The 15,644-nt window shown below is 34.2% G+C and overlaps 1 protein-coding gene across 1 annotated transcript in view; it reads left to right on the top strand.

The window, feature by feature from the left end:
• The window catches only part of NBEA (neurobeachin), a 539,268-nt gene that overhangs the window by 127,211 nt on the left and 396,413 nt on the right, over positions 1-15,644 (top strand). The window contains exons 6-7 of the mRNA XM_067291201.1: positions 2,965-3,091; positions 12,597-12,716. Of these exons, the coding sequence (XP_067147302.1) occupies positions 2,965-3,091; positions 12,597-12,716 (247 nt within the window). The remainder of the gene's footprint in view (positions 1-2,964; positions 3,092-12,596; positions 12,717-15,644) is intronic.

Consider the following 15,644-nt stretch of genomic DNA (forward strand, 5'->3'; position numbering starts at 1 on the left):
AAGAATGTATAATGGAAGGATAATTCAGTGTTTAAAATTTCAGGAACAGTACAGTTTGACCGTAATGGTGACAAAATCAGTCCAGTAACTGCAAAAACTAAGAATAGGAAAAATTTTAAAAGGTGTAGACATTTCTTCAAGAATCCAATTACTTTTCTTAGTTTTTTTACAAGTGTTCTCAATGTGTAACAAAGTATTTATTAGCTCTTACTCCAAAGTAGTAGGATGCATTTTATACAATTTTAATAATGTTTTTTATCGGATAAAGATATGGAGGTACTTACACTGATTGGTTATTGCTTGGTAATTTAAAAAAGTAAACATTTAGTTTGACATCTCTGAGCAAATAATACTAAACCAGTATGTATGAATATAGTGAATCTGTATATTTTATTTAATATCCTTCAGAAGGGAATTCTGGTACCAAAGCTATTTTAGCTTGTAGAGACAAGATATAATGTTCAAAAACAAATTTGGGATTGTGGGAGATGCAACTCCCTAGTTAAAAGTTCTCTGAGTTAAAATAATGCCCTAAAGCCCCAAGGAGGTAAATAAAATTTTGAAACTAGCCCATAACATGTCCAGTTGTTCATATTGTAAAAGCTATATTTTGCATGTTTAATCTTCATGTTATTGTGCAAAATCTAGTACTGCGGTAGTGCAGGTTATATGTGTACGTGGGTAATGTGCTGCTCTGAGGCTGTTCACTGCTCCTCTTGTAGGGCTTAGCTGTCTGGGGGGGGGGGTGTCATTGTGTAAGGCAGATCAGTGGTAAAAGTAACCCTTCAAAACACTTAGGGGAATTGCAGAGTTTTACAGAGAGAAGTTTTTAGATGATATGTCTTCATCATTCTTTAGATGAGTGTCTTCACTGTTGAAGTCAGCTGGGATGGACAATATCTATTTTTGTCTGTTCATTCATGGATGATACGTTACATTTATTTTAAAGGAGGGGGCCCTCCAGGGCACTCCGAGGAGGGTTGTGTGAAAGCCTGTACAATGGGCTGGGGCAGGGGAGGATGCTGCTTTTCAGGCCTGCAGCTGAGTGGCCTGGAGAGGGAGAGAATTCAGTATCACAGCCTGAATTTGGGAAAATAAAGCTTTTGCAGCACCTTAAGATGCCGTGAGAGGCAAAGAGCAAACCAAGCCATGCCTCAAGGCTGACAAAACTGCCTCGAGGACCAGAAATCATGATGCAGTTTGCTGTAACTCATAAGTTGACTGAAATCAAGACGAAGTAAGGATCTCCATGCAAGGACCCTGTGAGGAGGAGGAGAGTTGTCTATAGACATTATTAATGTTCTTTCCAGCTTGATCACTCATTTTTTTTTCCCATTTAAAAGAAGTATTCTAAGTATTAGAATATAGAAGTATTGTAACAAAAGTTTCTTTCTGGAATCTTTTTCTGGTCTTTTTTGACCTCCCTAAGAAAAAAATTCCCTCACAAGAGAACATTTAAGCTCTGAACACCTCAGGGTCCAGTCACACCATCCTATTTTGTAAGGCGCTAGTGTTTTTCCGAAGGCAGTGGTTTATCAGCTGTGTTCTTGACAATGAGGAAAGAAGAAAGTCTGATTCTTTTTCAGTAATGTACATATTGACATTTAACTGAATGTTTTTGAAGATGGAATCAGGTCTATAGTTGCACATTTTTTTCTGCATATTAATATCAAGATTGTATTACTATAGTCGGATAGATTAAAGATGGAGAATTTCAGCAGCTATTGAGTAAGCTGAAATCTGAACTTAATATTTCCATGTGCCTCTTGCCTAGAAAAAAATCTGGTTAAAGTGTTTGATGAAATGTTACGACAGTGAAACCATTTAAAATGTCATTATTGTAATACTATGAAATTATTTTAAAAGTAGCCTACATTAAAGAAATGAGAACATGTTAATTACAGGACTATAAGAGTACATATATATGTTCAAAATTAGTAATGTCTGTTTTTTATACTTGAACAGCTTAATTACAGCATTTATAGATGAAGTTCACCATTTAGACCTTGTATTTTAACTCTTGGTTATTTTTATAACCCAGTTGGTAACAAGTTAAAAAAAGGTTTCAGACTAAAAGGCTTATTAAGTGTGCTCCCTATTAATGATAGCAGACTTCTTTTTATTGTGCTTTCAGAGGGGAATAGGTGACATAATAGTAGTTTTGGACTTAATTTTTTTAAAGTGCTGTGTGTGATTTGATTTATAAATTTCCACCAACTAACTTTGCAAAATGACATTTAAGAACTCCAGAATTTCTCTTTACAATGATTTTGATTTAAAATATAAATATGAAAATATATGTTTTATGCATTATCTGTCTTTATGATATTGCTCACAAAAAAGTTGGAAGCCCTTTTCAAGGTTACTTTTTTAAAATTATAGTTCTTTATCAATAAAGATAAATAAAAAATAAATCCACAACTCAGAAGATTAAAGCTTCATAGATCATTATCCTACCTAAATCTTCAGTCCTGAAAAAGAAATCATTCTCTGGCATAGTAATTACCCTGCGTGTAACTTGTGTTTCAAACTGGCCGCTTTGTTCTCCCAGCTCCATAAAACTGCAAGGCATTTTTCAAAATGTAAACATGGCATTTGGTTCTGTGATGGATTTTTCATTACAACTTAAACCAGATTTACTATTTTAAGTAAGATGAATTAGGAAACTAAGGGCAAAACCTGACAGATATGAGATTTGCCATTTTGGATTTCTGGGAACTGAAGAAAAACCCTCTGATTTTTAGAATGTAGCCTGGAGCTAAGTTAGTGATGAAGGTTAGTAGCCTTGAAAAGGGCACCCAAAGAGAAATGGTGGAGAGAGAGAGGCTCTATGGGAAATTATGTTGACTGTCCAGATACTAATTTCTTTTCTTTCTAACAGCAATTTAAAATAGTATTTGAACCTCATTTTATTAATCAATAGTTCCCCTTTTTACAGTTGCATTAATAACTCTTTCTTTTCAGTTTCCGCACTAGCAAAGGTGTTGGGTATTCTGCTCATTTTGTTGGCAACTGCTTAATAGTTACATCATTGAAGTCAAAAGGCAAAGGTTTCCAGCACTGTGTGAAGTATGACTTTCAGCCACGTAAGGTAAGCAAAGTAGTATTCACAATAAAGAATAACATTGAGAATGTGACAGAACGCTTCTGGAAGGAAGAAGTAAAATTCCTTTAGTGCTATAGTATTATTAATAATCTATAATTTTTTACTTATAAGTAGTTTCTCTAACTGTCATGCATACATCAAGGCAAAAATCAGGTCAAGAAAAATACAATCATTTATGAAGTAACACTTCTATAAAGCCAACTTTTTTTAAAAAAATACTGCTCATTTAGCTTTAAATGCAGAAGAATTTAAATATTTGTAAAATGGTTGCATTTTATTTTTAAAAGTTCTGTACGTTATAAAAGTCATTCTATTTGTGAACATTCTGTACGTGGTGAATTTGGTGCCGATGCCTGGGATGATTCTTCTGGCAGTGACTGAGGTGCTTTATCTGTTGCTGGGAGAAATAAGGCTTTGTGCTTTCTTCTGTATCAGTGGTGTTTTGCGATGTCTCATTTTTTTTAGTAAATGTTGATTATTTCTCTAGAACATGTTAATGTTCGTTTCTGCTATATGCCTAGTACTCCTAGCAAAACAATGATTCTTTCGGCTTCCAGCTTTCAGTTAGTTGGCTTAAGCGCTGGCTTTTGCGTGGAGCCTTATGTATTTGTCATTGATATCAGCCCTGTATGTATTTTGCTGTGAAGTTCGTTTCTTTTTTACTGCCTTATAATTGTGTATTGAATTTTAGTGCTTGTTTTGTTTTGAGAAACCAGTCTTTTAGGGAAGAAATACCATTGTTCATTCATCAGCATGATGTTCTTCTATTTTTCTTGGTTCATATTTCTGATTCAAAATCAGTAATTCTAATTGTACTTTGTATATTCCAGGATTTTTTTTTTTAAACAAATAACTTGTTTTTCTAGCATATTACTAAGGGTTGTATATAGCTTTATAAACCCATATCTGCTGAATGTGTTGACATCAGTAGATTCTGCATTGCAAGTTTTATTTAATTTTAAAGCCAGAAAAGAGTTTTGATGACAGTTCAGTTCTCTTTTGAAGTAGCATATTTGATGCTACTGATAAACACTCAACCTAGGAACAAATTAAATTGTTAGCTTTGGATTATGCTGTTAATAACTCTGAACTCAGGGTTCTGTTCTGTGAGTTAGCTGATCATTTATTTTCTTGTTGATACAGAAGCAGTCTTTCATATTTTAGCGAGATATTCTTTTGATAATTTTTACTATGAATGACTGTAGTTTGCTTCTAATTCTGAGATTTCTTTATGCCATCACTGGAAAACTTTAGTTCCTGTTATTCTATTTAAAGTAGTTAATTCTGGAATCCTAGTAACTGTATATCTCATTATATGAATGTCAGTTTCAAATTATAATCTGCTGATTTGCTGAAATATATCAAATTATAACTTCCATGCTAGTTTCATATTTCTCAGAGATTGTGCTTCATACCCTTGGATCATAGTTCAGATTTTAGAAAGTATTTAAAATAAGTCCTTTAGAATATATAATGCAAGTGGTTTCAAAAGATAGTTCATATGAATTTTTCCATTAATAATTTTTGTGTGCGTGTATGTGTGAATGTACATGAACTATAACGGAGGAAGGAAAACCTGTCAGATACAATTCTGGTCTCTAACATAAGTCAAAACATATCCTTTTTAAAGAATACATTGATTTTCTTCTTGTTGTTTGGGGTTTACATTGGTGCCACTGTTCGTACATTGGATATATAGGTATGTATTCAAAAGATATAGCCATTTACAAAGCAGCTCATGGTCTGTCTATGTTTTAGTTTTACAAGTGTGATTTGGTCATCAAACACATATTGTTTTTCTGGCCATTCACTTACAGATCTAGGCATTTCAGCAGTAGGTTTTGCCAGAAACATTGTCCTCATTAATCTTCTGAGTAATGATTGTTTTTATTTCTGTTGTCGCAGTAAATTTATATACTCAATCTGCCTAGTCAGACAGCTTTATGTAGGCAGATCAGAAAAATATTAGGTTTGTGTGAAGATCTTCCAACTTTTAACTGTATCTTTTGCCACCACTGACAGAACAATATGTAATCCAAATATAAAAGTTTAAGATGCATATTAAGCAATGACTTTAGGTTTTAATTACTGTATTTTAACAGCATCATAAAACAGAGACAGTCAGTGGGCACACATTTCAAATGGTGCATAATTAAGAGTGAAGAGATGGGGAGATCTTATCACCGGAGAAGTGATGCCCTGTATTAAAGAACACTTAGTCTAATCAGATAGGTAATTTTATTGTAACATTAAATAACAGAATTTCCATGCACTGAAATTCAGTGACTAAATAGGAGGAGCATACTATTTGAATATAATTCAAGCACATGATGAGGATGGTTGTAACAATTGCTGTGTACTGGGGAAAATCAGAAGAGCTGAAAATTAGAAAGTATAGTAATAAAGAAAAGCTTGCATTACTTTGATATTGTTTGGGTGGCATGAAATTTCAAACTCTTAAATACCAGAAACATTTGTGGTTTTTCTGTTCTTTTGGAAGCTGTTTGAGGACTCAAAAGAGTTGACTCTTGCTTGGCTTTTGACTTGAACAATGCTTGGATTTGCAGGATTTTTTTTAAAGAAACTGCAAAAAAAGTGGGGCAACTTCTTAAAAAAATAAAAGGAGTATCTAAAAGGTGAAAGTGTTTGATAGTGGTAGAGGTATTGCTTAAAGGCAAAAGTGCAAAAGGCTAAGAGTAAATAGACCATTCTTGGAAAAAAAAGGAAAAAAAAAAATTTAAAAGCTTCTCAAAATGTATCTGAGCACGGATAAATAGTTGAGTAGAGATTATTCTAAGTAAAAAGAAGTCCTTCAGAAGGTGGAATTTGTATCAAAATGAAGAAAACCTAGAAAAGTGTAAGTTGTAGCAAATTATATGTAAAACAATAAGATAACGGTTTTTCTTTCAGTCCAGAGGGGCAATTAGATGACTAAGGCTTAATAGGGGCCCTTTAAGAATATAGCATCATAACAAAAAAGCTAAATGATTTACTTGCATCATTGTTCACTGCAAGAGGAGACTAAATATGAATGAGTCAGAGGAAGTATCTCAAATTGAAATGTCAGTGGAAGAGGTATAGAAATCGATAAAAGGGATAGTAATTAGTTGTCAGGACCATGCAGTAGTCACCCCCAAATTCTAAAGGAATTTGAATATGAAATTAGCCAAACTCTTAATTGTGGTATATAAACTATTTTGTTAAAGACATGGTTGATGGAAAATGGTACAAATTTGAGGAAGGAAAATAGCCTTCATTGATGTTTAGAGGATTACCTAATGTTGCGTCTGATTTCTGAAACATGAAAATGGGTGGAAACAATTAAAAAAATGGGAAGGAGGGGTTAGTAAACACATAGATAAATACAACGTATCAGGGACAAAGCAATGTCCTATTTTACATGGCAGTTTTGTCTCCCAGTTCCATTGAGTTACGTGAAGGATTCTTACTGTGCCTGAGAACTGTGTTTGGGAACAGGCACTCTACTACAGGCACTCTACTCCTCTGAAAGCTTTTAAAGAAATTAAACTATCATGGAATAAGAGAACTGATATTGGTTAAAAGACAGGGATAAAAGGATATGAATAAAGTGAGCAGGAAGCTCAGAAGGACCTTTATTTTTCTATTAATGAGGAGGCAATACAGACTTTAACACAGTGGAATATGTCATCCTGTATTGTGGGAACTAACTTTGAGAAGCAACGTTGATCATTTTATCTAGATTTATATTAGTTACAAATATGACACAAGGACTAAACAATTTTTTAATATTTTCACCCAATAAAAATAAGTAACAGTTTAAAATGTAAATTTAGTTATTTCAAGTGCAAGAGGCAAAAGAGCAAAATAGCAGATTTTTTACTTCAAATGGTTCTGTTCCTGGTGTGTGCATGTGTGTGCGCGCACACGTGTACCTGTACATAAAGAAAAGGTAGGTGCTTTTTGGAGAGCTTGCCTTGCAGGTCAGAGTGTCCGAGGTAGATGGTGCTCTGAAATAGCAGCTGTGCTAGAGATTCCAGCCTATCGCATGAAAGGAAAGAGACTTGTACTGTTAAGATATGTGATGTTAAAGATATGTGTTGTTAAGTAAATCAAAAGCTGCGTGCACAGTGAACGGTGGTTGACATGAGAAAAGATAGTCTCTTTATAGATCATATCATTTTGCTAAAGTTTGACATGAGCTCCAACACTATCCGCAGGAGTCTCTCTTGCTCGTTTTGGTTTCTTATAGGGTCTGCGGACAGGGCTGCAACAAATGATTAATGAACTATTCATTTCCAAATGAATGAGTTGTTTATTAAGTTTAAGCTGTACGCAGGGGCAGGTTTACCAAGGTAGTATGTTGCCAGAAATGCCCTTAAAGCACTGTAAAAGAAAAATCACAGATAGAAGATAAATGGATAAAACTTGGGTCTTATGGTTGTGAGCCTATTCCTGCTATGAAATATCAGAACTGTGAATATGTAAGTACATAGTTATAAAAAGTACAGCTTTTAATATTACCATTGCAATGAATACCAGCTGTTGGGATAGAAGTATTTAAAATCATCTGCACTTAGTGGAAATTAACCTTTGAAGGAAAGAGATGGCAAGGAAATTTTTCTTCTATGAGATTTGTGTTAGGTAATATGGAAGCTTTGAAAAGGAAGCACTGATTAAAGCAGAGCTCTAATCGAACACTATGCACCTAGTTTCTGGTTAGCGTAGTTACCAGTTAAGCTTCTGGACTGAGTTATGAATATTTTGCTGAATTTATAGTGACTATTCCTTTCTGAAGTAGAATCTGTGAAAGAAAATTTGCTTTGTGGCGGGGGTTTTTTTGGCTTGCAAAAACACTTTGTTCATTGTTTCCTGAAAAAAAATTAGACTGGCAGTACATGACTTTAGAAGCCAAAGCCGTAGCAGTATGTCCTTAATCTAGTATTCCCAATAAATCTATTTACTTGGACACACAAGAAGTGAGATAGTCTTACATACTGTTGTCTGACTAGTAGAGTTTTTTTTTTTCCTTTCTGATAACTGTAACTTTTTAGGAGGAAAAGTGAAAATACATTTTTTTAAATCTAGAAAATAAATATGAAAATAATCTTTAGAAATTTATTAGCATACAGTATAATTTGGGGGCTACTGCAAACTGCAGGATTGTTGGCAAAATACATTTTGCTATAAGCTTTTTTTTTTTTTTTTTTTACTTATTCTGTGCTTCTGATTTCAAAATCAATGTGTGAAAAACTTCTTGTTTTTATTTTCTCTGATACATAGAGGTAGGTTTTTTTATATTAATAGGCTCTGTGTCTACTTGCCTCAGCTCAGGGAGCAAGTCACCAAGTAAATCTGAAACTTATAGCAAGATACTGTCTTGAGAAGTCTAAAAAGAAATTGGATACTAATTAATTGGGTGTGTGCTCAGTTTTTACTTGATGAGAGACAGAAGAGATCTAACAAGATAAGGTCAGATTTTTGTTTTGAATACTTATTTCCCTTTTTATCAAATTAAAAAATCACCTGCATTATTTTACTCATGTTTTAATGCAAAAAGATCATCTTCAAACAGTGAAAGTGAGAACCTAGAGGAAATGATGGATTTATAAAGGGAGTTTTTAATACGTAGCATATATGTATACAGTCTTTTCTTTAAAATAATTATAGCTATCAATACTAGAATGCTTGCCCGCTCTGTAGTACTTAATCTGTTTCATGTCTGCCTTTGCAACTTGAAATAAATGCAAGAGAAAACTGCTGAAGTTTGCCTGCAAATAGAATTACTCGAGTTCTGTTCAGTTTTAGCATCACATTCTTCAAGTGGCAAGGAAAAGCAAGGCTTTCAGTATGTAACTGATACAAAGTTTAAACATTTCTTTTTCTTTGAAAGTTTAATAGCCACTTTTATTGAAAAGATTTCACTTGTGATTTGAACTTTATATTCAAGAATCAGTGTGCTTACTGCTTACACTGAAGTGTATCCAACTGGAAGAGACAGAAGGATTAACATATGCAAGGTGTCATGTTTTGAAAACTATATCTATATATTTATAAATTTTATATATATATGTATAAAAATTAATTTAATATAAAAAGAAATGTATATACCTGTTATGTATACATCTGTGTTTTTTTTTTAAAGGTAGAAACTCTAAGAAGTAGTTCAGTTTAATTATCTAAGTTGAAAACTGAATAGGAAACTGGCATTTGTAAAATACAGTCTTATATATGCTATGATTGCATTCTTAATGATCAAAAATGGTTAGGGCTGCATATTTAAATGTTACTTAGCAGACTATACCACTTACCTTGCAAGAGTAAATAAGGAGAAGCTGCCTACAGCATTTTCAACTGTATCCATAATTGCTGTGTACTGAGGAAAACAGATCAACAGGTGCAGAATATGAAATTTTTAATAAATCAAAGGGTAGAAGAAGAGAAACTTTGTACAATGCATATATCAGTCAGATGCTTCTTGTGTACATCCAAACTACATGCATTATGTAGTACTTTTTCAAAAAATTGAAATTTTATGACAAATGTAGTAATCATGAAAAATGTAGTAATCAATTCACTGTTTTATAAACGTAAGAAAGGTATGGCATATACTACAGATGATAGTATTATTGGCGTAGAAGAAAGCAATCTCAACCACTTAAAGAATGGCTTCTCCAATTTCTTGACAACTATTCTATATTCTAAGACATGTAATTGTAAAACCAGCCAAGATGGAAGAAAATTTAAATGATTGAAGATATCAGTGATTTATTGAGGCAGGTCACATTTAAAAACCCATGAATTTCTCTATTTTCCATGTTGTCTATGGAAAAACAAACTTTAATGTGGTCTCTTACCAAGGCAGAACAGGAGAAGGTGAGGTTACAAAATGAACACATTTTCTATTCACTTTTTTTTTTTTTTTCATAGTGAGAACTATCTAGATTTTTTAAATCAGTTGTTAGGAGATAAATCCTCCCTGAATGTTAGCCATCTCGACTAGTCATCTGAGGAAGAGAAAGGCATCTGCAGCAAAATATTTTGCAAATGTGTCTAAGACTTGGAGAATGGGATTTAATGCCTGCTGCAAGTGCTCATCCTGCTACACTGGCTACCTAAGAAGCCTAGATGGCCACCTTAGAGTAGGCATCTAACTGAGCCATGGTATTCAGAAATTCTCATAGTTGGGTTTACCAATTATCAGTAAATAATTGGTTTGTATTTTATCCATGAGGTTCTCCAAATGCCAGAGCACATTAGAAATGAATGAAATAAATAATACAGTTTCTGCATGAGGGACTTGTGTTGTTTTTGTTGACTTATGTGTGTGTCTCAAAGAATTTCACTCAGTTTTAGGAGGATGTGGAGCAGAGGTCCAGAGATGTGTTTAGATTTGGGATGTTGAAATGGTTTATATGAGATAGTAAAAAAGTCACATAAGATCACATAAATCAAGCTGTTGGAGTTTAAACTAGTTGGCCTGTTGCTTAAAGTGGTTAATTATGAGGGGTTACATCTACTCAGAGTATCTGAAATGCTGCTTTCTAGTGTGGTGGTTGGCAGTCAAGGTCATATAGATAAGAAGAGCATACTGTATAACTAGCTCAAGTTATTCTGGCTTTGAAAACATATTATTACTTTTGAAGACATTTGTTAACTGGGCTAAATCCTGTGGGGACATGCACCTTATTTTTATGAAAATGCATGTACTAAGTATTCCTAGAGGTAACTGAGTAACTGTCAAACAAGATAATTAAAATAATACCCCTAGGGATGCAGAAAGTCTCTGTTTTGAAAAAAGAGACTTGGCTAACATAAGAATCAAAGGCAATAATTAAAGAAGATGCCAAAAAGGAAAAGACAAGTAACTAGTAAATTACTATTCCAAATAATTAGTAAGATACTTAATAGAATAATGGCACATTTATTCCTGGTAAGTCCAATGATAAAATCTGCAAGACAGCTACTATAACTACAACAAAAAGGGAAAGATAAAAGCAACCTTTGCGATATGAGCCATTAATTGAATAAATAAAATTTTCAGTATGGCTGGATCTTTTGAGGTGCTCATAAAATGTCTTGAATTGCTAGCTGATGAGTAATTGCTCTAAATGTAGATATTTTTGATGGTGATAAATTTGTGCTTGCCGTCTATAATTATTAAAATATGAAGTAGTGTTTTCAATGCAAGTGACCTGCATTTTTTGTAGAATCACAGAATGGATGAGGTTGGAAGGGATTTGTGGAAATAGTCTAGTCCAACCCCCTGCTCAAGTAGGGTCAGCTAGAGCAGGTTGCCCGGGACCATGTCTAGTTGGGTTTGAGCATCTGCAAGGATGGAGACTCCACAGTCCCTCTGGCAACCTCTTGCAGTGTTTGACCAACCTCACAGTTTAAATAAAAAAGCAAAAAAAAACCCAAACAAAATCCCACTTTCTTCCTGTGTTTAAATGGAATTTCCTGTATTTCAGTTTGTGTCTTTTGCCTCTTGTCTATGTCTGTGGGCACTGCTGAGAAGAGTCTGCCTCAGTCTTCTTTACACTCTCCCTCAGCAGGTGTTTATATGCATTGATAAGATCCCCCCTCAGCCTTCCCTTCTCTAGGCTGAACAGGCCCCGCTCTCTCAGCCTTTCCTCATAGGAGAGATGCTCCAGTCCCTTAATCATCGTCATGGTGCTAAGCTGGCCTGTCTCCAGTACGTCCATTTTCTTCTGCTTTGTATATATTTTGAAATAATACAGACACGTGTTATACTTATGTATGAGTTGAATTGCAGATCACAAAGCTTTAAGTTCTGTTCCCAGTGTGTGATCTTAGATTAATTTGAAGGTTGGATTTTAAAGGAAACTTAAGTTTTTTTCTTCTTAAACTTGTTCATCGGAGACATAATGATTTATTTCAAAGATGTCCATAGTTGTAGGCATTTTGCTGGGTTGCTTTCTTGATTTGATTAAATAATACTTTTTAAATGGTATGACAGTTGTCCAAAATTGGTGGAGTGATAAAGAATACAGAAAGAAAATCTTATAAAGCAATCTGGACTGTCTCCTAAACTGGGCTGTAAGATTTGCTGTTGTGAATTTTTCTTTTCTTATTTAATAATTTTCTGTCAGAGAGCTATGATAGACAGAGAGATATGAAAATTGTTAACGTAAGTGAGTGTAGAACTGGATTGCAGACCTCAGCTGTGTGTTTTACATTACAGTGTACAGTGTATATTTTTTAAATTACACTTTCAGGAATGGAAGTGTTTCATCTTTTGTAATTGTATGCATGCATCTTTGGCTCTAATTCCATTAAGGGATTGAGGTAGGTACACTGTTATATTTAGATGCAGTTCTACTGACTGGACTTGAAATTCCACTGCTTGACTTTTAATTTTAGGTGGATTGTGAGGATTCATCCATTTGTATACCTTTACAAGATTAGTCATTTATTTTTAATGCCAATCATTACATTTTTTTATAGCATAACCACTGCCACTATATACTAATTTTTCATTTCTTTTCAGTGGTACATGATAAGTATTGTACACATCTATAATCGCTGGAGAAACAGTGAAATACGGTGTTATGTGAACGGTCAGCTGGTATCCTATGGTGACATGGCCTGGCATGTTAACACAAATGATGTAAGATTTTATTTTGTTCCTTTTTCATAGCTTTTCAGCACAATAGAATGTTTGATTCTAAAATAAATTGAAAAAGAAATAGAAAAGGTACTCTATAGTTATTTTCTGTAGATCTTTGCAAATTTTTCTGTAATTTTTTAACTCTGTCCTTTAATCTGTCTTCTTTAGTTATGTATTTAATAAAATATTCACTTTTTTCTTCAGACTGTAATAGGTTTTTATGTATTTTGAATAGCTACTCTAATGAAATTTGCAGAGATTTGATTTGTAGAGACTTATAGCTAATACTTTTAATATGTGGTATTGTGTATAGGACAATGATAACAATAGTTTAATATTTAGCTTTTTCCATAGGAAATTACTGTGGTGGTGGATTTTACAGAATTAGCTAACAGTCATTCTAAGTACTTCTGAAAAAAACCTGATTCATTCAGCCAAATGATTATACATGCTGCCCATACATAAGAAAATGCACATTTTTATATCACATTAAGTTTTGTGTTTGGTTGAAGAGGAGTTGTTTTAAATTGAGTTAAAGATTTCTATGGTGTTTGTGTTGACTGAGCATGAATATTAAGTACTTTTTTAATTGCTGTAGAACTGAGTAGCCTGAATTATGATCCAGAGTCCTATTGTTTTAGGTATTATGCAAATATAGTAAGAGATCATCTCTTTTCTGAAGAATTTAGTTTTAAGACAGATAACAAGGCACACAAAGATGAAGGAAAAAATTAGAGTTGGAAAAGAGAAACATGGAAAAATGTTAAGAGATTTATAGTTTTAAGCAAAGTCAACCATCTAAGGTCTGTCTCACAGTAAAAGTATATTCTGATTCTTTTATTGGTTGACTTGACATTAGTGAATAGACAGTTGACCAATATTAAAGACACAGTGCTAAGTATTAAGGAATTAATATTTAATTAATACTGTTAACAAATACAAATTAACTGCTACAAATTACATCCCTGAAATACCGAAGAATTTTTTTGAGTAGTAAACTTTTACAGAGAGATGTGCTCCTTTATTGCCTGTCCAAGCCTATTAAAAGATATTGAAAGACATAATATATTGATTTGACACAGCACTCTACAGTTGCATAGTTCTACTCATAGTTCAGCTCAGAGCAAAGACAGAGCGATGTAATGTCTACTTGTAGCACAGGCAGAAACCATTCATGTTTACCAGACGGTTAAGTATACCTGTAAGTACCCCTGAATCAGTTAAATGGACTGAGTTTAAATTGTATATTCTTAAAGGGAATGCGTCAGGCCTCAGATTGTTGGGTTTTTATATATATATATAAATTACTTTAATGAAATCATATAAATCATGCATCCTTCTCTTATCTTCTGCCTTGGAAGAGGTGAGAGGTGTACATCTCATGATGTAGAAAACTGACACTCTTTTTTTCTGACCCAAAGGTTTGGATGGGGAAGGCAGACAAAATAATCATCTCTTGTGCTCTGCCCTCATATAAGCCTGTGCTGGATGTTCAGAGGTGCTTGATTCATCAGCTTGTCGCAGTTTCTTATTTCATATTTATGATATAATACTCAGCTGGTTCTGACTGATTTCCTTTCTAGGCTAAGGAAGCTGTTTTGTACTTAGGGAAATTAATTTGTGTCATGGTTTTCCTCATCCTCCTTTGCCAAATCCTAGAGTCAAAGTTGTGTTTGAAAGGAATAGAGTTTAAATATTAAGTATTAATAAAAGTAAGAGGGCTCTGCTTGTCCGAGCTTCTGATGACCATTCTGTGTTTTCCTTATAGAACTGATACTAACAAGAAAAGGCAAAGCTTTCAGTTTTCACAGGACGTGGATTCTTCTTGGTAATCTAAACACTCTCTGATGGGTGAGAATGTGAGGTTTCAAAAGTCAGCCGAGATCTCGGAGGATCTGTCTTAAGTTACTAGTTATTTGTCAGGGAAATCTGTAGTCCTTAATTGACAAATGCTTATCATGTGAGATCTGAGTAAGATCATATAAAGCCCTTTGTTAAGTTACCAGTTTGGTGCATCCAAGTTTCAGACTAGGTTGCTTGAATTTGCACCAGTGTTGCACTGAAAATTTTGTTTTGGGCAGAAGGAAATGCATCTTACATGCAAAGCCAGGAGCTCATTGTTACTCTAATTAAAGTCTTAACAGTCTAATGGAAAAATTATGATTAGTCTGGTTACAATAATACCGACATTTATAGTTCAATTGATAAACAGTTAAAATTGTATACACAATCTACCCCCTAGTATCTACCCCTCTTTCTGATGCTGTGCTCATTCCCCATTTCCCCTCTGGGTCCTGAGGTCGATGGCTGCAAACTGGGGGCAGGTGGGTGCAGTGAATTGCCAGCATCCTAAGTGCTTTGGGAGGAGAATGATGTTGGTTTCTTCAATCCTCATGCTTGGATCCTCATGGGGTCATCTTTGCATGTGTGCTAACATGCTTTTAAATCTTGCTTTCTCCATTGGTCTGCAGTTCCATGTTACACCCAAATTTACTATATATAGTGTGTTTTACATATGTTGGATGTTTGGTTTTTTGTCCTTTTTGTGATGTGCAAAGCTGGTTTTACCCAGTTTCCAAGGCTGGATTTCTTAAAGTATCAGTAATTGACTACTGATGCATTGTTTATAGCCCTAGGGCCTCCAGTATCATGCCATATCTCTGCTCCTCTACAGTGTATCACGTGTCCGCCCTTTCAACACTTCTGCTGTCACACTAGGCCTGTATTTCTCTACACTGCATCATTATGCTATGGTGATAAATATTTCATTCCATGTAGAGTAGCTGCTTGTTACTACCATCTATACAAAAATTATGCTACGCAATTATGCAAAGCTAAGCAAAAGTAAAACAAATTAGGCAATAGTCACCTGGTCATTAGGAAATTGCTGTTACAGCTGAAGAAGCTAACGCAAAGCTCCAGGCAGGC

Source organism: Apteryx mantelli, chromosome 1 (genome assembly GCF_036417845.1).
Source record: "Apteryx mantelli isolate bAptMan1 chromosome 1, bAptMan1.hap1, whole genome shotgun sequence".
Taxonomy (NCBI): Eukaryota; Metazoa; Chordata; class Aves; order Apterygiformes; family Apterygidae; genus Apteryx; species Apteryx mantelli.